The sequence below is a fragment of the Schistocerca serialis genome, chromosome 7 (assembly GCF_023864345.2).
Source record: "Schistocerca serialis cubense isolate TAMUIC-IGC-003099 chromosome 7, iqSchSeri2.2, whole genome shotgun sequence".
In the NCBI taxonomy this organism is placed as follows: Eukaryota; Metazoa; Arthropoda; class Insecta; order Orthoptera; family Acrididae; genus Schistocerca; species Schistocerca serialis.
The window spans coordinates 530,537,286-530,561,736 of record NC_064644.1 but is presented as its reverse complement, the minus strand read 5'-3'; the positions used below and the strand labels follow the sequence as shown (position 1 = coordinate 530,561,736).

The following is a 24,451-nucleotide window of genomic DNA, read 5'->3' as shown; positions in this document are numbered from 1 at the left end:
TGTGGTATGGTAAATGTCTAATGAGTACTTTTACCAAGTGCATTTCATCTTTTGGATCATCTAAGTACTTCAATTTTGTCAAATGCCATCCTATGTACTTTTTGTACATACCCCATGAATTATTGTATGGAGTAGTGTCTAATAACTTAAAGATTAATTTTTCCTGAGTACTTGAAGACCAGTACTTCCTCTTAAAGGTTTCCTCAAAATATTTCCAAGACACAGATTCTTCTGCATGAGCATTTCCCCATTCTGCCACATCTCGCATTAAATATCCTAATGTGAAATCAATTTTCTTTAAGTCATCCCAATTTTTAGGTAAATATCTGGCAAAGACTCGTAAAAAATAGATTGGGTGTGCATCACCATCTGGTTTATACTTTGGAAATTGCTTTGCTAAATTAAACCCATTACCTATAGATAAACACTCTATTACATCTTTAATCACTCCTGTCATAGTTTCAGGTTTACTATTTTCTAATTTCTTTTTATTATCATCTATTGCTTTCCATATTCTATCAAGTTCTTGATTACTGTTAATTGTACCTTCCCCAGAAGTGATTTTGACATTATTTATTTCTGTTTTGTCTTTTACTTCTTTTTCTATGAATAACTGTAAATGTTTTTCCAAATGTTTTATAGCATCAGGTGGCTCTGTTACAGAATTTTCCTGTATGGATGTGATAAACTTATTTGTGTCTGAAATACTAGCTCATACCCCTTGGAATTGGGAATTCACATTATCTACATAGCCTGTCCACTGTCAAGTTGTTAATCTGTGTACACTTTCCTGTAAATGATTTGTTAACACTTGTTTAGCTACTTGTTGCACTTCTATTGGCACTGATTCTTGTAATTCATTTACTCTGGAATTTATTTCTGTTATTTTAATGTTTTGATCATTAATTTGTGCATTGAAGCTAGATTCTAAGTTAGCTTTAACATCTTGTATTTTATGGTTGAGTATGTCATCGACTGATTCACTAACTTGTTCCTTAATGGACTCAACTAATTCTACTTGTTCCACTATCCATCCTTCCCTATCCTTCTCTGCTTGTTCTTTAATTATACCTTCTAGTATTGCCTTATCCTTCTCTGCTTGTTCTTTAATTATGCCTTCTAGTATTGATCTTAATTCCTTGTTTTGCATTGCCACCTTTCTTATGATAGGCATACACTATTTATTACCAGTCAACAATTTTAATTTTGAACCCTATACTCACAGAAATGTGTGTATTTTTTTAAATGTTCACGGCTCACTCTTCTGCGGAACTGTGAACTGCATGCTGGTCATAGAACAGCCGAGCTGGCGCTGAAGTTGAAGCCGACGTCTGTTCTCGTGCTGTGTGCTGCCACTGACTGGACAATACAGCACCCCATACTCACATAACTGCTCACCGCTCTGCATTGATAACTCCCACCAGATCTACATCTGCTGTATGTATTATCCCGTCGAAACAATTTTGTTAAGTTTTGAACTAATTCTGTGCACTCACTGCTTGTAATATGGGTGCACTTTCTGCTGCCACTGTCTTCTATTTTTTCCTGTTTCAGATATCCAACAGTAAATTATAGTTTACATTTATTATGTGTTTACTAATATTTCTCAGACGGTTCGTTCGAAAGAAGCTCTGAATTATTTTTGATTTCTTGTTACGTGCATTATAAGGCACTGTTGCTGATTGCTGGTTGCCGGGGGCAACTTCTCTGTCTTGTATTCTTTGGAGTCATAATTATGACTCAAATAAATTTTCTGCACTTACTTGCAGGTGCATTCTCCATTCACATTTTCCAGGGTCGCCACATGGGGTGTATTTTTCCCTCTTCTCCTGCTGATGTATATTTTGTAGGGTTTGTGGTGGGTCCTATACCTGCACTAGTGCAAAGTCGCACCCCATGCCAATATAACTGGGGAATATTTTGCCGACCCTAATACACCGCCAGATGAAAGTAGTATTACCTTTATCCTCTCTTCTCAGAGTAATTGTTTCGTGGTCTGGATCCTTCCGTACCACCTCCCTGTTGATCCAACTGTGGTGAAGATTTCTGGAATGCTTCTGCAAGTTCTCTCTAATGCACTACTAAATAAACAGCCACTCATCTCACAAACAGGGGTATATTTTGCCCAACATTTTCACTATTTTTTTTAACAACACAACAAACAATTGCTACGGTAATATCACTCTCTCGAGTACATTCAAAAACGTCTGTATATGCATGCTTTAGGGCCTGAGAGAGAAACCCAGATAAACAAGTACTGCTGTTCAATTGTTCATTGTGCCCTTGTTGGTGTGTCATTTACTCCATGGCTCTCGAACTAAGACACTTGCTGTACCATGACACAAATGACTCCCGGACGACCAGTGGTTGTAATACCATTTTTACTGGTCCCCTTCTCACCAGCTCCACCACTGCTCCACATTCACTGCATACAAGAAAGGAAAACACACAGTTTCCCTTTCCTACTACATTTATCCTTATTCAACTTACTCACAAGCATCTCTTGTCGATGGCTTTCCAATGGTGTGTTGGGATGTTTACAAATTTCCCAAAACACTACAACTTCCTGTAGATTCTCTGCCTGGGCTGCTTGAGTTCATGCCTTTGGTAATTTGAAAGGTTATGTGGTTTCTGCATGAGAGAGCACCATCCCAATTCCACATTACAGTTTTGCAGACACGTCAACAACATCATCCTCAGATGCTGGGTAGGGCATGGAGGCCCTGTAGCATAACCTGTTAGATCACTGGACTTAAGCCCCCTGGATTTTTACCTCTGGGGGCATCTGATAAGCATTATGTATGCTGAACCAGATCCTATTGTGCAGATCCTTCAACAGCATGTTCACAACTCCTATGACACTATTCAGAGCGATGTTGGAACATACAAAAGAGTGTGGCAATCCATGATGTGATGTGTGAATACATGAGCTGCATCATGCTGAGGTAACTTTGAACATCTCTTGTCATGTGGTTGTGATGCAGCTCTGTACTGTGTTCTGGGATAATTTATTGTCATTGCACACACACCATCCATTTCTCGACACATGTTCATAGGACTTTAAACTCCCTGCAGTTTGTCAGTTTTATTAATGTTCACCCTGTGTTTGTATTTTTTTGATGAGTATGATTTACACCCATCCATCTTCAAGGTTGACATTCGTAAAGACTCAATTCAATGAGCTGTGGATGAAGCATGACCGACAGGCATTACATGCATTGAGTATAAATAATAGTGAATTGAAAATGTCTAGCTTCTAGCTGAAATCTAGATCACCCAATAAAATTTAAAAAGGATGACTAATCTTTTAAATTTATGATTTACAATAATAAATCAGTTGATAGGACACATTCTGCAACATCAAGGGCTCACCAGTTTAGTATTAGAGGCAAACCAAGAGCTGAATACAGTAAGCATATACAAAAGGATGTAAGTTGCAGTTGTTATGCAGTGATGAAGAGGCTTGCACAGGGTAGAGTAGCTTGGACAGCTTCATCAAACTAATCTTTAGATTGAAGACCACAACAACATTTGTTCTTTTCTAATGCATGTCTTAAATCTTTATTGTAAATCATGTTCCCTCTGAATTTTTTACATTCATGCACTTGTTTCCTTATCTCTTTGCCTGTACAGTTATCAAGAAATGGATGCTTGTTCATGACAAATTGTAGTATATACTAATGTTTCTGTGGTGCCTTCTGTCCTGGTATAGTTGATCATTTTAATATTTACAACTACACTCCTGGAAATTGAAATAAGAACACCGTGAATTCATTGTCCCAGGAAGGGGAAACTTTATTGACACATTCCTGGGGTCAGATACATCACATGATCACACTGACAGAACCACAGGCACATAGACACAGGCAACAGAGCATGCACAATGTCGGCACTAGTACAGTGTATATCCACCTTTCGCAGCAATGCAGGCTGCTATTCTCCCATGGAGACGATCGTAGAGATGCTGGATGTAGTCCTGTGGAACGGCTTGCCATGCCATTTCCACCTGGCGCCTCAGTTGGACCAGCGTTCGTGCTGGACGTGCAGACCGCGTGAGACGCCGCTTCATCCAGTCCCAAACATGCTCAATGGGGGACAGATCCGGAGATCTTGCTGGCCAGGGTAGTTGACTTACACCTTCTAGAGCACGTTGGGTGGCACGGGATACATGCGGACGTGCATTGTCCTGTTGGAACAGCAAGTTCCCTTGCCGGTCTAGGAATGGTAGAACGATGGGTTCGATGACGGTTTGGATGTACTGTGCACTATTCAGTGTCCCCTCGACGATCACCAGTGGTGTACGGCCAGTGTAGGAGATCGCTCCCCACACCATGATGCCGGGTGTTGGCCCTGTGTGCCTCGGTCGTATGCAGTCCTGATTGTGGCGCTCACCTGCACGGCGCCAAACACGCATACGACCATCATTGGCACCAAGGCAGAAGCGACTCTCATCGCTGAAGATGACACGTCTCCATTCGTCCCTCCATTCACGCCTGTCGCGACACCACTGGAGGCGGGCTGCACGATGTTGGGGCGTGAGCGGAAGACGGCCTAACGGTGTGCGGGACCGTAGCCCAGCTTCATGGAGACGGTTGCATATGGTCCTCGCCGATACCCCAGGAGCAACAGTGTCCCTAATTTGCTGGGAAGTGGCGGTGCAGTCCCCTACGGCACTGCGTAGGATCCTACGGTCTTGGCGTGCATCCGTGCGTCGCTGCAGTCCGGTCCCAGGTCGACAGGAACGTGCACCTTCCGCCGACCACTGGCGACAACATCGATGTACTGTGGAGACCTCATGCCCCACGTGTTGAGCAATTCGGTGGTATGTCCACCCGGCCTCCCGCATGCCCACTATATGCCCTCGCTCAAAGTCCGTCAACTGCACATACGGTTCACATCCACGCTGTCGCGGCATGCTACCAGTGTTAAAGACTGCGATGGAGCTCCGTATGCCACGGCAAACTGGCTGACACTGACGGCGGCGGTGCACAAATGCTGTGCAGCTAGCACCATTCGAAGGCCAACATCGCAGTTCCTGGTGTGTCCGCTGTGCCGTGCGTGTGATCATTGCTTGTACAGCCCTCTCGCAGTGTCCGGAGCAAGTATGGTGGGTCTGACACACCGGTGTCAATGTGTTCTTTTTTCCATTTCCAGGAGTGTACTTCATGAAATTTATTATTGTCATTTTACTATCACTTCCAAGTTTTGTAATACATATCAGACAGAGAAAGGAATGGAATAATGGAAAGTTCAGGTAGGAATCTCAACAATTTTATGAAAAGGATAGAGTGCTACTCACAGTAAAGATGACATGCTTAGTTGCAGAAAGACACAACAAAAAGAACGTTACACATTTAGCTTTCAATCAAAGTGCTCTTCAGAAAAAGAAAGCACACACATATATTTACACAAGACATCACATCTCATGCACACATGATGTCTACCTCTGGCTGCTCCATCTGGAGTGCATTCTGGCTTGAGTGGCCATAGATACCAGTCATGTGTGTATGAGGTGCACTTGCTTCTGTGAATGTGTGTGTGTGTTTTCTGTTCTGACGAAGACTTTTGTTGAGATCTAAATGTGTAAAAGTCTTTACATTGTGCCTGTCTGAAACTCAATGTGAGAAAGAAATGAACCTGAAAGATAAATTGCAACGTATCTTTCAATAACTTTAGAATTTTCTTTTAATAATGCCCATCCATATTCAGCTTTGGTTAGCATGGAAATGTGAAGGAAATATTGTGAACATACTACTGCAACGATTGTATGGTTTCAGCAATGTATCTTCTGTTATTTGTTTTAATTAATACGTCTTGACTTAGAAACAATGCAATCAGACAATGAAATAAAAGAACATTGCAAAAGAGAAAAGTTTACCATTGCACAGACAAGTGCAAAAGTTCTTCTTAACAAAAATTATCATCATAATACAAGAATTTGTTAGTAGCATTACATACCTTGCAGGCTACCTGCTATGATGATAAATAATAAAACTGCAAAATTGATTGCAGCGGTGATGTTCATTATGGACGAGAATATCTTCACACAAAATGCAAGAACAACTGCAACAGATTAAGGCATCTTTAGTCATCTATTGTTTTTTGTATATGTGAGAAAGTATTTTAATCTTTTGTGCTTATTTTATGACTACTGCATACATTGTAAAAGGTGTACATAGCTTTACTCCACTTTTTTTATATCATCTGCAAAGCAAATGTGTGGCTGACTTTTTTCTTCAAAAAATACCAATATACTCAAGGAAAATTGAACTACCAGTAGGAGATAAACTGCAACTGTTTCATATAACTAAAGAAGCATCAGATTATTTCTTCAGAGTAATGGCTTTTCCACTAACTTACTGTTAAATGTAGCTGGAATAAGAATCATTAGTATTAAGCTGTTCAGTGATAGATTATTGTACAGATTAAGTTTCTAGGAGTTCTTCCCTTTTGTTAATGTACACCTTAACTCTTCCCTCACCCCTGAAAGTCCTTAATCTTTTTGGAATCTATGGAACATGATGAATGAATGAACACTCCTTTTTCCATCATCCTCTCTCACCCACTTGCATTTTGCACTCCACTCCTGTTTTGACATTTAACTCTATTTTTTCCATTTCTCTTTATTCTCTCACACTCTACCTTCCTCAGTTTTATGCTTATGGCTAACACTAATCTGCATTTTGCCTTTGCCTCTAACACTCATCGCTCTCTTTCTTTCTTATATCCATCTATACTCAATTCCTCTATGGTTTTTTGTGGATGGAAACACCTTTGTGTGCATGTGCAGGGAGGGGGACTGTAAGGGACACACATGTAAACTCTATAAAATTTATAAATACACATTGGAGTAATGTGTCTCTTGTTTATCTCTGTTTATCAGTTCCTGGTAATTTCCCAGAATGACTCCAACCATTATTTCAATTTCACTGCAGCAATTTTAATATGTTTTTTAATGGCAAACTTGTCACTGGATGACACCTGAATGGACATATCAAATGTGGCAGGTGAAAAAGTGTAAAGATATGGTTTTGGCAAGTGGAGTCCCAATCTTTTGTCACAAATATTAACAATGATATGGCAAAATATCATTACATTTTGGGGTCACTTGATAGTGAAGTTGCTAAGCTGATTTCACATTTCATGTGCAAACCATTATCAACTTCTCCATATACAGACTTAAAAATCTATTACCACAGAATTTTAAGAACGAGAGTCACTCAAAGTTAAAAAATTGCTAATCAAAGTAGAACCATGAGACAAAAAGCCATCTGATTTGCTCTGAGAGATGTGTGCTCTTGCTGGAATGTGAGAAACTGATGATTTTTTGAACTATATGTCTTCAACGACTACCAACTAACAGGCAATCTGTGCTAGCATCTAGTTGAGATGTAAATCTCAAAGAAAATGGCTTCTATCTCTGATAAAATAGTAGAGATTACAACATACAGTCAATTTGTATTCAGTATGGAAACTGTATCATCTCCATCTCAAGATAACAGACTTTCCCATCTATAAAGGTGACTTTTGGAACTAATGATCCATTTTTAGAAATTACTAACTGAGACATGATCAAGAAGCAGATTGAAATCACTGCAGCTTGCACAGAAACATTCTGTGTGCTGGTATTATAAATTCAAACAGAATGCAAAGAAATGCACAACTTCATGTTTATTTATTTCTCAGTAGTGTGTAAATGATCAGAGGGAAAACTAGCATGCTATTCACTTGGTGGGGCAAGAATGAGGAGGCTAAATTATCTTGACACCTAGTCATAATGGATCACAATGCATGTTTTCGATTTTTGGTTGATTCTGGAGCAGACATTTCCGTATTGCCAGCAACAGTATTAGATCACAGAATGATCAGAAAAGGTGATGGTTTGGTGTTTTCAATTGATCCACAGCATAAATATTGAGACTTGCTAACAAGATATCCTATTATTCTCATGGAGAAATGTAATTATGATTTTCCTCCTGTTAATATGCAACAGTTACAACAACAGGACCTCCAAGGCACGCATAAACTGACACTGATAACCAAAATAATTAGCACAAGCAAGACTTGAATTTGGGAGATGATCAGTCTTGGCATATGTTGTCTTTTTAAAAGCTCCTGGTCTACTCCTCTCCACCTCCTTCCAAAGAAAGATTGAACTTGGGATCCCTGTGGAGATCATGGAGGTTTAAATGCTGTCACATTGTCAGACCACTATCCAGTACTGCATTTACAAGATGTGAACTGTCATTTCTCCAACATAAAGATATTCTTTAAATTGACCTTATTGAAGCTTGTCGCCCCATTCCCATTGTGACACAAGATGTGCCTAAAACAACTGTTACCACAACATCTGGACTTTTTGAATTTTTTAAGATGCCATATAGTCTATTCAATGCAGCACAAACATTCCAGTGACTTATTTGTAGCATTTTGAATGATTTGACTTTCGTGGATTCCTGTTTAGATGACATTCTTGTTGCTGCAGCATCGGATGGAGAACATGTAATGCATCTGCAATAGTTTCTTGAATGGCTGGGTAATATCATCTTAACATTAATTTGGGAAAATACATTTTTGGAGAGAAAAAGAGCTCATTCTTGGGTTATTGTGTGTAGCATCAAGGAATTTCACCACCGTAAGAAAAAGTGAAAATAATGAAGGTCTTCCTTCATCCTAAAACAACAGTAGAACTATATCATTTTCCAGGACCGGTGAATGTCTGCAGATGTGTACTACCACACCTGCAACCAGCCCAAGATGCTGGAGTTGGCAGTCATGTGAGCACGAGGTGTGCTTGCTTATGTTAAGATTGGTGTGTGTGTCTCTCTTTTACTGATGAAGGCTGTGGCTAAAAGCTTTACATAAGATCTTTTAATTGTGCCTGTCTGCAACTTAATGTGTCTTCTGTTTGGTAAATAGCAATCTACCTTTTCCTACATTGTTGACACTTCACATTTGTTGAGTGAGCAAGAAGTTTTGCAAGCTCAAGAAGAAGAAATTGCTCAGTTGAGTTACTGAGCAATTTCTTCTTCATGAGCTAACAAAACTTCTTGTTCACTCAACAAACATGACATATTTGTTGCAGAATTACAGCAAACTGTGACACCTAAGAAGAACATGCTTGAAATTATGTCAATGGAATCACATTGGATCAGCCTTTCATGACAACATTTGTTACATTAGCTAATGTTTCTTTCAATAAAATTCTATAAATTGGTAACAGAAAGCAGCACCATTTGAGGGGCAGGTCACAAGACGTCCGTACATTGTTTCTGTGTGAAAGGAGTCCAGATTTCAAGTGATACATAGCTCAGACTTTTAGAAAATTGCAGCCTGACCTATACTTGGTTGCAGTCTATTTAACACAAAGTTATGTCTCATGCTATCCTCAGCTTGGTCTTTAAAGTGTTAATAAATATAGAAAAATGTCGTTTTAGGTGCTTCAGAATTTATAATTCTTCTGAAGATGTGCAAAGTTTCAAACAAGTCTGAATGGCACACCCATAGTGGACCATCAAAATAGTATCTATGCAAGACACTTGTTACATGCAATGTGCTGCAATTGAATTCTTGGTCCTGGAAAAAGTAATTGTGGTGAACATATATTTAATCTTTATGTGCAGTATATGGTAATGATGTAGTTGATAGAAGTACTGTTAGCCAAGGGCTAAAGAGGGTTCAAGTGTCAGGAAGAGCAGAATCTGAGCCCAAAATCACTCATGTTCAGAATACCCTGTCACGGCTAACTGTTCCCAACATGGTGAATCGCACAGATCCCATTATTCATCACAACTCAACAACTGGCTCTAACAGCTATTGGTGGACATTTGAAGAGTGTGTCAATGATTAAGACTCTTGGATATTCAAAGCCATGATCAACATGGGTTCCATGAATGCTGAAAAAAGACCACAAGATACACAGAAAAGCAATTTCATCTGAATTGCTGGAGCAGCTTGAGGCTAGTGAAGAGACTTTTCTGTCATGGATCATTGCAGCTGATGAAATCTGGGTGCAATGATTTGACCCAGAAACAAAAAGGCAGTCAGTGGACTGGCAACACCTAGGTCACCAAAAAAGAATAAATTCAGGATAGTTCCCTTTGCTGGCAAAATCATGTTGTCAGTCTATTGGAAATACGGTGTTGTTGTTCTTGTAGACATATTGACAAATGCTCAACCATTAACTGAGAGTCATATGTCAAGATTCTGAACAAGCTCAAAAAACTTTTCCAGTGGATCAGTGTGACATGAACCCAAAGGAAGTATTGCTGCAACACGACTCAGCATGCACACACACAAGTCCAAGTACTGGAGACACATCACCAAAATGGGTTGGCATCATTGTCTCATCCACACTATGGCCCAGACCTGGTACATTTGGACATCCATCAGCTGGGGCCACTAAATATGGCCTGAAAATGATGAGAGCATAATTCTTGCAATGCAAACATGATGGCAGGCACATGATGAGAGTTTTTATCAGCAGGGAGCATATGCTCAGGCTGGCATGAGGCAAAAGAATAAGATGGAGACTACGTAGAAAAATAATACTTTCTTTCTTTCTTTCTTTTGCTGATGCCTTTTCCCATAGTTTTGCAGGGTCAGCATGGTTATAAATGGATTTGGCACCCTGTACCCCCTAGGACGGAATGAGTGTACCCCAGCTGTCTGCATCTAGTGTGATCCATAGAATTGTGAGAACATGTTCAAATGTTTGCAAGTTGTGGAACTGAGGCGGAACGTGGGGAACAGCCTGGTATTCACCTAGCGGGATGTGGAAATTTGCCTAAAAACCACATCCAGGCTCGCTAGCATACCAGCCCTCATCGTAATCCACCAGGCAGATCTGATCCAGGGCTGGCAGTCCTACCCGAGCCCAGGAAGCAGCGCATTAGCACTCTCGGCTATCCTGGCAGGTAAGTATAAAAATAGTACATATCTAAGAAATGTTGACTGAGATTGTCACAAAATTCTAACTCCTCATATTATATGTTTTCTAAATAAAAAATTCAGGGAATTATTGGCCCTTGCATATAAAGTAGATGTCATAACATCAGGTATGAATATGCGCAGACAATGTACAATGCTGGATATCACAAATTAGCATTGGCTTATAAACCAGCAAGTAAAAGAGATGTAGTTGGATGTAAAAATCAATACAAAGGCAATCTTTATAGATGGATTAAGCTTAGATATTAATCTATGAAGCGGAGAAAAGAGAACCATCATAGTATACACACACTCAGAATGCGTTTTTTTCCCAATTTGGTGTTCATGAATTGCATGTCAATCATTCTTCTTCCCACATATTATGTGTCTGGAACATTTCCATACTTTTTTTGTAAGTATTTAACTTTCACAAAACTATTAAATAATTTACTATTTCTGTCAATTCTGATTGAATTATTCCATCTGGGACTAAAAAGTACATTAAGGAAAGAAATAGCTGTATGGCATTATTGGCTGTGAGATGTGAAAGGGTAGGTTCAGCCCTCTACTTGGGAGGGGATTTCTAGCTCCACAATAATAGCTCCTTTCCATGCTTTGCATGAGTGATGTGTCCTAAATATATCTGTTGGGTTTAGGTGACTATAGAGGGTATTTCCTCCCCCCATGAACCATGGACTTTGCCGTTGGTGGGGAGGCTTGCGTGCCTCAGCGATACAGATAGTCGTACCGTAGGTGCGACCACAATGGAGGGGTATCTGTTGAGAGGCCAGACAAATGTGTGGTTCCTGAAGAGGGGCAGCAGCCTTTTCAGTAGTTGCAAGGGCAACAGTCTGGATGATTGACTGATCTGGCCTTGTAACAATAACCAAAATGGCCTTGCTGTGCTGGTACTGGGAACGGCTGAAAGCAAGGGGAAACTACAGCCGTAATTTTTCCCGAGGGCATGCAGCTTTACTGTATGATTAAATGATGATGGCGTCCTCTTGGGTAAAATATTCCGGAGGCAAAATAGTCCCCCATTTGGATCTCCAGGCGGGGACTGCTCATGAGGATGTCGTTGTCAGGAGAAAGAAAACTGGCACTCTACGGATCGGAGTGTGGAATGTCAGATCCCTTAATCGGGCAGGTAGGTTAGAAAATTTAAAAAGGGAAATGGATACGTTAAAGTTAGATATAGTGGGAATTAGTGAAGTTTGGTGGCAGGAGGAACAAGACTTCTGGTCAGGTGACTACAGGGTTATAAACACAAAATCAAACAGGGGTAATGCAGGAGTAGGTATAATAATGAATAGGAAAATAGGAATGGGGGTAAGCTACTACAAACAGCATAGTGAACACCTTATTGTGGCCAAGATAGACACGAAGCCCACGCCTACTACAGTAGTACAAGTTTATATGCCAACTAGCTCTGCAGATGACGAAGAAATTGAAGAAACGTATGATGAAATAAAAGAAATTATTCAGATAGTGAAGGGTGACAAAAATTTAATAGTCATGGCTGACTGGAATTTGGTAGTGGGAAAAGGGAGAAAAGGAAACATAGTAGGTGAATATGGATTGGGGCTAAGAAATGAAAGAGGAAGCCGCCTGGTAGAATTTTGCACAGAGCACAACTTAATCATAGCTAACACTTGGTTCAAGAATCATAAAAGAAGGCTGTATACATGGAAGAAGGCTGGAGATACTGACAGGTTTCAGATAGATTATATAATGGTAAGACAGAGATTTAGGAACCAGGTTTTAATTTTAAGACATTTCCAGGGGCAGATGTGGACTCTGACCACAATCTATTGGTTATGACCTGTAGATTAAAACTGATGAAATTGCAAAAAGGTGGGAATTTAAGGAGATGGGACCTGGATAAACTGAAAGAACCAGAGGTTGTACAGAGTTTCAGCAAGAGCATAAGGGAACAATTGACAGGAATGGGGGAAAGAAATACAGTAGAAGAAGAATGGGTAGCTTTGAGGGATGAAGTAGTGAAGGCAGCAGACGATCAAGTAGGTAAAAAGATGAGGGCTAGTAGAAATCCTTGGGTAACAGAAGAAATATTGAATTTAATTGATGAAAGGAGAAAATATAAAAATGCAGTAAATGAAGCAGGCAAAAAGGAATACAAACGTCTCAAAAATGAGATCGACAGGAAGTGCAAAATGGCTAAGCAGGGATGGCTAGAGGACAAATGTAAGGATGTAGAGGCTTATCTCACTAGGGGTAAGATAGATACTGCCTACAGGAAAATTAAAGATACCTTTGGAGATAAGAGAACCACTTGTATGAACATCAAGAGCTCAGATGGAAACCCAGTTCTAAGCAAAGAAGGGAAAGCAGAAAGGTGGAATGAGTATATAGAAGGTCTATACAAGGGCGATGTACTTGAGGACAATATTATGGAAATGGAAGAGGATGTAGATGAAGATGAAATGGGAGATACGATACTGCATGAAGAGTTTGACAGAGCACTGAAAGACCTGAGTCGAAACAAGGCCCCCGGAGTAGACAACATTCCATTGGAACTACTGACGACCTTGGGAGAGCCAGTCCTGACAAAACTCTACCATCTGGTGAGCAAGATGTATGAAACAGGCGAAATACCCTCAGACTTCAAGAAGAATATAATAATTCCAATCTCAAAGAAAGCAGGTGTTGACAGATGTGAAAATTACCGAACTATCAGTTTAATAAGTCACAGCTGCAAAATACTAACGTGAATTCTTTACAGACGAATGGAAAAACTAGTAGAAGCCGACCTCGGGGAAGATCAGTTTGGATTCCGTAGAAATGTTGTAACACGTGAGGCAATACTGACCCTACGACTTATCTTAGAAGCTAGATTAAGGAAGGGCAAACCTACATTTCTAGCATTTGTAGACTTAGAGAAAGCTTTTGACAATGTTGACTGGAATACTCTCTTTCAAAATCTGAAGGTGACAGCTGGGTAAAATACAGGGAGCGAAAGGCTATTTACAATTTGTACAGAAACCAGATGGCAGTTATAGGACTCGAGGGACATGAAAGGGAAGCAGTGGTTGGGAAGGGTGTGAGACAGGTTTGTAGTCTCTCCCCGATGTTATTCAATCTGTATATTGAGCAAGCAGTGAAGGAAACAAAAGAAAAATTCGGAGTAGGTATTAAAATCCATGGAGAAGAAATAAAAACTTTGAGGTTCGCCGATGACATTGTAATTCTGTCAGAGACAGCAAAAGACTTGGAAGCTCAGTTGAACAGAATGGATAGTGTCTTGAAAGGAGGATATAAGATGAACATCAACAAAAGCAAAATGAGGATAATGGAATGTAGTCGAATTAAGTCGAGTGATGCTGAGGGAATTAGATTAGGAAATGAGACACCTAAAGTAGTAAAGGAGTTTTGCTATTTGGGGAGCAAAATAACTGATGATGGTCGAAATAGAGAGGATATAAAATGTAGACTGGCAATGGCAAGGAAAGCATTTCTGAAGAAGAGAAATTTGTTAACATCGAGTATAGATTTAAGTGTCAGGATGTCATTTCTGAAAGTATTTGTATGGAGTGTAGTCATGTATGGAAGTGAAACATGGACGATAAATAGTTTGGACAAGAAGCGAATAGAAGTTTTCAAAATGTGGTTCTACAGAAGAATGCTGAAGATTAGATGGGTAGATCACATAACTAATGAGGAAGTATTGAATAGGATTGGGGAGAAGAGAAGTTTGTGGCACAACTTGACCAGAAGAAGGAATCGGTTGGTAGGACATGTTCTGAGGCATCAAGGGATCACCAATTTAGTATTGGAGGGCAGCGTGGAGGGTAAAAATTGTAGAGGGAGACCAAGAGATGAATACACTAAGCAGATTCAGAAGGATGTAGGTTGCAGTAGGTACTGGGAGATGAAGAAGCTTGCGCAGGATAGAGTAGCATGGAGAGCTGCATCAAACCAGTCTCAGGACTAAAGACCACTGAAGAAGAAGAGGGTATTTATATAATGTGGTGTCATGTTTGTGTTTTGTGACAGTGAGAGTAGGGAGAGAATGAAACCTTACACCAGCACACAGATTAATCCCCTCAAATAGCACACAGGGGCCACTAAGCTTAACAATCCGAGGCAACAGACAGATCACCACTGACAGTGTCACCTGACCTCACTTCATGTAAAATTGTACAGAGGGTTGGAATTTAATTGAGGTCATTGGTGCAAAGCCTGATACTCAAGGACTTTTATGCAACCATCTCTCCTCTCCTTGCTTGTCAATTACTGATGGTGAACATTTCCTCCATCACCAGGATTTGAACTGAATACTTCAAAGGGAAACTGCATCACACATATGTGCCTTAGTTACCTCAGCTATGGCACCTTTAAAAAATTCAGTATGTGGTGGTAGTGGTGGTATGTGCAGGGCAGCCAACAGTGCATTCACTAATGCCCTTACTAAAGTAATTGGACACAACTGTGATTATTTTTTAGAAGTATGTACCAAAAGATAAAATAAGGAACTTAAATTTCAGCCATCCTGCTCCAGGCTCATTCTCTCACACTCACACATACATTTTCACACAGAAGACCTAAATACTTGGGCCTTGAATCATCTTGTAAAATACAGACTATAACTATACAACAGCTAAAATAATAAATGAACCAGTCACCCTGGAAACACATAAAAGTCTTCTACCTAAGAAACTGTGTAGAACGTCAGACATTACACAGAATCTAAAACCTGAACAACCCATGTTGCATTAAGAGTATCTCCTCCCACACCAGTGCCCAGAAGGAGGAACACCACAGCTGTGTAGATTGTTTCACCACCACTGTTTGTTGTTCCTCAACCTTTAACCACTTCTCCTCCCACAGATACAGGACCGTGTGCCTCAACAGCAATGTAAATGCATTTGTGGGACAGTACATGGAAAAATATTCAAAGTAGACATCCTTTGGTACTGCTGGTTCATTATCCTCAATTCCCAGGTGCCCTGGTGTACTTGGTAGCATGATTACACCACATCTGCTCCAACACCCTCAAGATCACATCTAACTCAGCATCATATACTGTGAATGTATCAGGTAAGCCAGTCTTGAGAGCATATTCTGAAAATATTGCAGTGCAGCCAGAGGGTTCCCCTGCTTAGATTCATTCATGTAAACCACATACAGGTGCAGTGCTCAGGTAAATCACTATAAAACTCAATTTAAAAACATATTCTGAGGTATAATTCTTTTTGTACACTGATAAATCTGAAATAATCCTGGATCTCCTTCTTAACTGGGATGGTAAATAACTATAATCTTGATGAACACAGAAATATAGTGTGCACTGTGAGCAACTAGGTCGTGGTTCAAGCAAATTCTGAAAGGCCTTATTTCTTATGATGTAATTCTGAATAATCGTTCTACCAGAGGCCATGCAATGGTATGGAATTCCAGTAACTGTGGGGTCAAGGGTAGGCTGCAGACACGTTGCACCATGATGATCAGCCAAGGCACAACATGTGCATCCATTGTCAAGGCAGGATTGCATAAATGCCTTGTAAAATTGGAACAGACGTGTTTGGTTTGCTTCTGATGACCTGTGGCCCAGGAATTTTAATATATTCAATGCCTTTAGGTTTTTTGCCTTCATATTCTTCAGGTGTTATAACCATATCAGTTGCTCATCAAATGTGAGAGCCAGAAATCTCACTGAGCTTTTAAAATTGAGAACAGTATCCCTCATTGTAAGAATAGGTCTGTTGAAAGGGCATTGGGAGCAATTAAAAATTAAGGCAAACATATTTTTCTGAAGAGGACTTGTGCTATCTACCCAATCTTCCAATCATCTTATTGTTAGTTGCAGCTGACAAGTAGTCATTTCAGTAGTTGAAGAGATGCAAACTATGGCAAAGCCATCCACAAACAGTGAACACTGAACAAAAGCTTTAACTAAGGACATGCTACCATTGATTGGTACAACATGACTCAAGCATAAAACAAATCCCTGACGAACAGCATTCTCTTGCTCAGATTGCACAGGAAGAGCACACCAACCGAGAGCTAAAAATCATCTTCGAAAGACAACCTTGTGAATATGGTTAGATGTCCTCAAAAAGCCCATTTGTGGAGCTATCCTAGGAAGTTATTTGTATTTTTATTTCTTTGTTCAATCAGTAAATCATGATTAAGTGTATAGTTTGTGCAAATGATACAAGATAAGTTACATTTAATATAGTACAGATGAGGTTATACCCACTGTGATTTAGAAAACAACAGTCAATTCATGTTGAATACTGGTAACAAAATTATAAAGACAATAAGGTCATTGAAAGAACAGTATGGTTTAGAATAACTGTATGAGCAATTACACCATATTTTCTTGGTGCTCCAAAAAGGCAGAAATGGAATAGAAGCAATGGTCAAGCATTTTAAACTTAGGTATGTGTCATGTGGTAATACAACATAATGCCAGTTCATACTGGCATTATGTTGTATATACTCCTTCCATACAAATGTTTTGCTTACTGTATTGACATGCAGGTCATGCTTCTGCCAAGTATCATGAAAGTGGAAATAATAATTATGTTTGAAGAGTTTTCTTCTATTAATATGCTCACTTTTATGAAGAATAATACATCGTAGATGTATAAACAAGGAAGGGGTAGTATACTGAGACAGCTAAATATTAGCCTACAGGAATTTCTGTATTTAGTATGTGTTCTTAGTCCAACATTCTTTTTTTGTAGGCTAAATGTTTTTTTGCTGCATATGGAATTCCCCAAAAGATAATTCCATATGTCATTAGTGAATGGATACTGCTATGGTATACTGTGACTATTGATGCATGGCTTGTATTTTGTGAAGGGATTCTTACAGCATATGTAAATTTATCTAACTTTTTATTTACATTTGTCATGTGTGTCTCCCATTTCAGCTTATCCTGCATATGTATCATTATAATTTTGTCACATTCGCATATGACACAGTTTTTCCATCAATATTAAAAATCATTGTCGCCAGTTGGAGCTTCTGTGAAGTGTGAAAATTGACTCACACAGGTTTTTAAGTATTTATTATTAGCTCAATTGTTCTGAATCATTCTGTTAAATTTTGTATTACATCTGCAGCAGTTTTTTGTAGGCTGTCTTCATCACATGACTTAATTAGGATAACTGTTTCATCTGCAAAAATGATCTGATGGATCATTAACATAAAGAATCAAAAGACTGGGCCCAAGAACTAACACTCCATATCTGACTTCTTGTGCATTACTACAAAAATTAGAAATTTTGTGCATTTTTATATGTAGTTATTTTATTTAAGTGATCTGTTAATGATCATGCAGGTAAGAGTGGATCCACCTGCTTGGTAGGCCTCATATTCCATGGTTTCTTAGCTTCTGCAACAGGATGCCATGATCAGTTACATCAAAAGCTTTACTAAGGTCAAGGAATAAGAAAGAAACTTGTTGCTTACTAACCACTGCAGTTACAGTTTCATCTAGAAAGGGAAAAATAGTTAACTGTGTTGATTTGTCAGTTCTGAATCCATGTTGTGAATCACATACTATCATTTTCTTAATTAGCACGGCTGTTAGTCTGCTAAGAAACAGTTTTTCAAGAATCTTGCCAAAGCCTATGAATACTGATACAGGTCTATAGTTTGCAGCTTCAAATTTGTCTCCTTCCTCGTACAGTGGTGTTACCGTACTTCCACCATTTTCAGGTTTTTGAGAATATACCACTCATGAATGATGAGTTGAAATATATATTAATGGTCCTATGATAAATACTGCACTTGCTATGATGATAATATCTTGTATTTCATCAGTAGCTGCTGAATATTTATTAGGTAATCTTTTTAGCTGGGATTTGAACCATCAGAAGGCCATGCATCTAACACTGATTGTAAAGTGGTTTAATTTTAAAAAGGCCAGTTGGGAAACTTTTGCAGAGAAACTGGATAAAGCCATAGTAAACCTCGCCCCAACCCCAGAGAACTACCAGGCATTTGTGTGAATGCTACAGAGAATCTCCAGACAACATATACCACAAGGCTACTCACAGCAGTACATCCCAGGTCTCTCACATGACTCCAGGCTTCTCCTAGCCAAATATAAGGAATTATACCAAAAGGTCCCCTTTAACTTCTCTGGACGTGTTAATGCGTGTGCCTTTGTACCTGTCCCTGTGTGCTCTGAACGTGTTTATGTACACCACCATTCCATCTACCTGGTACTCTGAACATATCTGCACGTAGACATGTTCAGAGTACCAGGTAGAAGGGCTGGTGATGCACGTAAACATGTTCAGAGCACACAGGGCGCACATGTTAACACATCCAGAGCAGTTAAACGGTTAATCAAGAAACAATATCATGTGGTACGGCTTTGATGGAAGTGCTTAGTGAAGCTCAGGAAAAATAGATGGCTGGAGACCCTGGAGAGGGTGGATCTGACACACAGCAGCAACATAGTTGGAATCTTATTAAAAAACTTGACAAAGACCCAAATGGTCCCGAACAATCTGCTGTGGTAACACCCAGTCAAGTGGCTCGTCAACTGTTCCTGAATGGAAAGACTAATACAAAACAACAAGAGTAAAAATTAACAGAACTTTAGAATCAGAAACTAATAGGTTTTTAACACACTTTACAGTGAAGGAATTCAACAAGGGTCTTAGCAATATGAAAAGTGGCAAAGCAGCTGAGGTGGATGACATGTGCGTGGAGCAGATCAAACAGTTTGGACAGGGCACAAAGAACTGGATCCTACGACTTTTCAGTCAATCTCACAAAACATGTAAGATCCCCAAGATGTGGAGAAAGGCAAGGATAGTGGCACTCTTGAAACCTGGGAAGGCACCTGATTCACCAAAGAACTATTGCCCAGTTTCTCACCTGTGTCATCTTTACAAACTGTTTGAGAGATTTATTTTAAATCATACAACTGACTCTATTGAGGTGAAACTTATTCCTCAACAAGCTGGTTTTAGACCTGGAAAATCATGTACTAGCCAAATTCTTTGCTTAACAGAACACATAGAGGAAGGATACCAAAATAAAAAAATAACAGGGCTAGCCCTGGTCGACCTTAGTTTGCATATGATACAATTAACCACAGGCTGCTGCTCCAAAAGCTCTATAAGAACTAAGAGACTATCAATTTGTTAAGATTATCAAGTCCCTATTACAAAATAGACAATTTTATCTAGTCCTCAATGGGGAAAAGAGCAGATGGATAAACCAGAAAAATGGGCTGGCCCTAGGAAGCGTTTTTGGCGCCCTCCCTATTTAATCTGTACACCAACAACCAACCAATGCCTAAGCATACAAAATATTTTCTGCACGCGGATGACCTGGAAATTACAGCACAGGGGAGAACCTTTGAGGATGTAGAACAGAAGCTGGAGAAAGCTCTTAGAGAAATGTCAGAGTATTATAAAAACACCTTTCTTAAGCCAAACCCTCCAAAACACAAGTCAGGGCCTTCCACCTTTGATCCTGGCAAGCTAACCATAAACTTAATGTGTCTTGGAATAATACCACACTGGAGTATACTGACAAACGAACTTACCTGGGTGTGGTGCTGAACAGATCTCTGACATACATGTACCATTGCAAAAAGACATGACAAAAGGTAACCACCAGAAATAATATTCTGCAGAAACCAGCTAACAGCAAATGGGGTGCTAAACCTTCCATATTAAGAACCACAAAAGCCTTATGCTTCTCTACAGCCAAATATCCCTGCTCAGTATGGTTCAGATCAACCCATGCAAAGAATGTCGACATAAGTCTTAATGAAACATGTCGATTAACAATGGGATGCATGAAATCTACTTCCCTACCAAAACTATGTAGAGCTGCCAGATTTGGAAATCGCAACTCTTGGATAACATCACATGAATCCACAGAGAGGTTTAGACAAACTACTGATTATTGTCATCCAATGGCATTGAGTGTAAACCCGGGCAATTGAAATCCCGTAAAAGTTTCTTAGCCATAATAGCAGACGAACCACCAGCTCATTACCCACCGGCACAGGAAGTGCCCAGTGGATTCAGCACAAACTGGAAGACATGGTGGATACTGAACCGAATAAGGACAGGGCTGGCCCCAGTGATATGATTAGATGGGGTCTTTGAACTGTGACAGTGGTGTTGTGCTGGATACAGAGCATCTGGTCGCCTGCCCAAACTGCTCTTACAGGTGCAACCTCAATGATTTATGGCTGGACAAGAGAGAAGCCTTGGACGTGTTCCTATACTGGGCTGAAAGATTGTGACCTGGTTTCCAGACCTGAAAAAGTAAGTAAGTGTGAAGTGACACTCATTGACCCATCATAGGACATGTCACTTCTGAAGTTGGCATGTGGACTTTGGGGCAGACACATTATCAGCATGATGGATCATGCCAGTAATGTAGTTCACCCAGTTCTGCCATTATTTTAATGTTCAAACACATTTAGCTGTACAACATGCATATTTCTCTGCTGCACATCCACCTGGCAGTTTCCCTTCAGGGACTGCTCTGTCTGTGAGGTAGATACAGGTGGGGAAGTAGTCACTTGAATGCAAGTCGTCAACTTCTTCCCATTGAGAAGCATTTATAAGAGCAGGGGAACAGAAAGCAATGTCTGTGACAGAGAATGACCCCACTGCAAGGCTAAAGTGTACGCTGCTACTACAAACAAAAAGGCATAACTCTTGTGACACAACAAAGCTTTCACAAATTGACTCTGGTAAGGTTGGAGAAGATCCCACATCAAATTATGTGCATTAAAATCTCCGCCTGCTTAGCTGAGCAGTAACGTGCTTGCCTCCCATGCAGCAGGCCCAGGTTCGAGTCCCGGCCAGGTTGGAGGTTTTCTCACTCTTGGACTGGGTGCTGTGTTGTCCTCATCATTTCATCCTCATCACCAGCACACAAGTCACCCAGTGTGGCATTGACTGAAATAAGACTTGCACTCGGTGGCTGAACTTCCTCAGATGGGGCCTTCCAGCCAACAATGCCACACATTAATTTTATTTTTTCTACAGGTAGGAATGTTTGGGAAAATTGTGCAGTCAGATCATAAAGTGCCTCTCCATCCAAAACTTCTTTGGGTGATAGATATGCAGGGTAGTCCAAAAATCTGTCAACATTCGAAAATTCAATACTTCACAGAATACTGTAAGTAGAGAGGTTCAAATTGACACACATGCTTGAGATGAAATTGGTTTTATTGAAACATAAAAGTGCATGAAGTGACCAACATATGATGCAAAGGCAATAACTTGCATAACCATTGATTTTTTTAGCAAAAACGATGTTCTTTACAACAAATGCACAACATGTTGGCCATCATTCATCAACAATACCTGCATTTGAGAGACAATATTGTGAACAACAATGTACAGCATATTAATGGATATGGTGAGAAACTCCCATTGGATATTGTCTTTTAACATTCATAATGAGACTGGACAACTTTGGTAGTCTTGCGGCTTCCGGTAACCTGGGAGCCCAAGTGCGATGGACATGGCTGCTCATCATGTGACCCACACCAAATAATGTGTTCAAGAGATCTTTTACATGTGTAGCAATATCTGCAAAAAAGTTGTACCTTCCAGCAGGTATTTATCAGCCAATCTAGGGATGATCTGACTCCATCTCTGACTACAGCTCAGTTTATTCATGATTTTAATCGGGTGACACTCAAGTGCTGCTGTCGAGCATCATCTGTTGGCCAGTTTTTGCAGATATGTTTGGTTTCAATAAAATCTCATGTCATTTCAGGAATGTGCTTCAATTTTTACCTCTCTACCTACATCATTTCAAATATTAGTGCATGTTCAAATGTTAACACACGTTTGGGTTACACATTACTAAAAGTAGCTTTGTATGGAGTATGCACTTTTATAGTAATTGCCTGATTACTTGTTCTGAGAGGGACAATAATGGAGTGTCCAATGTAATGTAACTAATTTACAATGCAGTCTTTGTGATTAGTGTAGGGGGCAACACAAACCCACAAGAATTTTAATATTTTGAAGCTATAGTTAGTAACTTGTCACCAATGCTTATTACTGTTTATCATAATAATTTTATGTGTAAGGAATGTTGCTAATTTACAGCAGTAGAAAGTATTTCTTTGTATGCCACAAAATGCAGCCACATTTTCGATTATTACATAAATTTTTATATAAAGATAGGATCAATTCATCTATTTGTCTATTATCAAATAGTGTTATAAATGCTACTAATTAAGACAGTTGTGTGATTAATATGTAATTTGAAATTATTTCAGTGTTAAACCAGATACTTACTTTTTGGAAGCCTAATTTTGAACCTGAATTTTTGTAACAGAGTAACTTTTAATTACAAGTTTAATTTTCTGACCATATCAACAATATTTTGTAAAATAGTAAATGTTATGACTTGACATACAGGATGAAGGTGTGCATCAAATCAGTTGTGGATAAGTAAAAGTGAGTCCTAGATCATGATTTTATTCATCAGTACACAAAATTTACTTTTGCTCCATGGTGACATGCCTGAATTTCTGGCATGTGAATCCCCTCATGAAGTTGGGAATGTATTGTCTGCCTTTTAGTCTTATAAATCTAGCCTTAATATAATCTGACAAAATGAATTAGCTGAATGCAAACGCAAATGTTTCTGTTTTTTCTGTTTCATTCACCTGATACATTAAACTTTGCACTTCAGTGAGCACTTTGTCACCCTTTATAAGCTTGATGCATGATGTCACTGCATGTTATTACTCCTTGGCTGTAGTTAACAGTACATTGCATTTCAACTACAATGGTATGCTCCCCAAACTTTTTTGACTCAAGCAGATTGGTGGCTTACTGCGATGTTGCTGTTCCTACTATTAGTGTTCCATTATATAGGTGCTTAATAGATTTTAGTGTCCCAGCCAAACCATTGAGACATTTTTGCATATAGGAGGGTGATACCTTCTCAAAAGTACCTTATTCCATCATTATCACAACAAAGACATTTTAACAAGCTGGCTATGCCTTGTTACAGTACATTGCTTTAACTATAGATTATGGCTCCTCAGGGGGACTACCCTCCCATGTTCTCTTATTGGATGGATCTGTTTACCGTCTAACAGATTGCCTGAACAGTTGTGACTGTTTGTTTGAGATGCCATGGTTTTCCCGCAGGCAGTTAGGGGAAACAATAGTCTGCATGGACAGAACCCCATTTGCCTGGGCAAGTCTTATACAACTGAGGTGAGGCAGAGTCTTCAGAGGTTGCAGTAGTGACTGTTCCACGTCCACAGTCATCTACCCCATCAGCACTTAGCATACCTTAAAATCTCAGTAGTTATGTCAGAACCCCATTCTCTGGCAAACATAACATGTCACTGCTGTGCCACAAGGTGGTGGTCACTGAAGTGTGTCAGAAGCTTGCAGTAACACAGGACTGGTGGTGCTCACCAGTTCCTTTCTCATCGGAAAACAGTTTCACCAAAGTGATACCCAATCAATGAAGAATGAGCTCCCTGAAATGCTCACCTTTTAGCATGACTGAATTTATTACATTCCAT

General features: G+C 39.6%; 1 protein-coding gene across 1 annotated transcript in view; it reads right to left on the bottom strand.

Moving 5' to 3' along the window:
- The window catches only part of LOC126413211 (high affinity cationic amino acid transporter 1-like), a 181,879-nt gene that overhangs the window by 93,108 nt on the left and 64,320 nt on the right, over positions 1–24,451 (bottom strand). Inside the window, exons 5-12 of the mRNA XM_050083109.1 lie at positions 18,374–18,636; positions 8,571–8,673; positions 7,998–8,166; positions 7,505–7,622; positions 7,096–7,187; positions 6,843–6,929; positions 6,738–6,799; positions 5,959–6,063 (exon numbers count right to left, since the gene is read on the bottom strand). Of these exons, the coding sequence (XP_049939066.1) occupies positions 5,959–6,063; positions 6,738–6,799; positions 6,843–6,929; positions 7,096–7,187; positions 7,505–7,622; positions 7,998–8,166; positions 8,571–8,673; positions 18,374–18,636 (999 nt within the window). The remainder of the gene's footprint in view (positions 1–5,958; positions 6,064–6,737; positions 6,800–6,842; positions 6,930–7,095; positions 7,188–7,504; positions 7,623–7,997; positions 8,167–8,570; positions 8,674–18,373; positions 18,637–24,451) is intronic.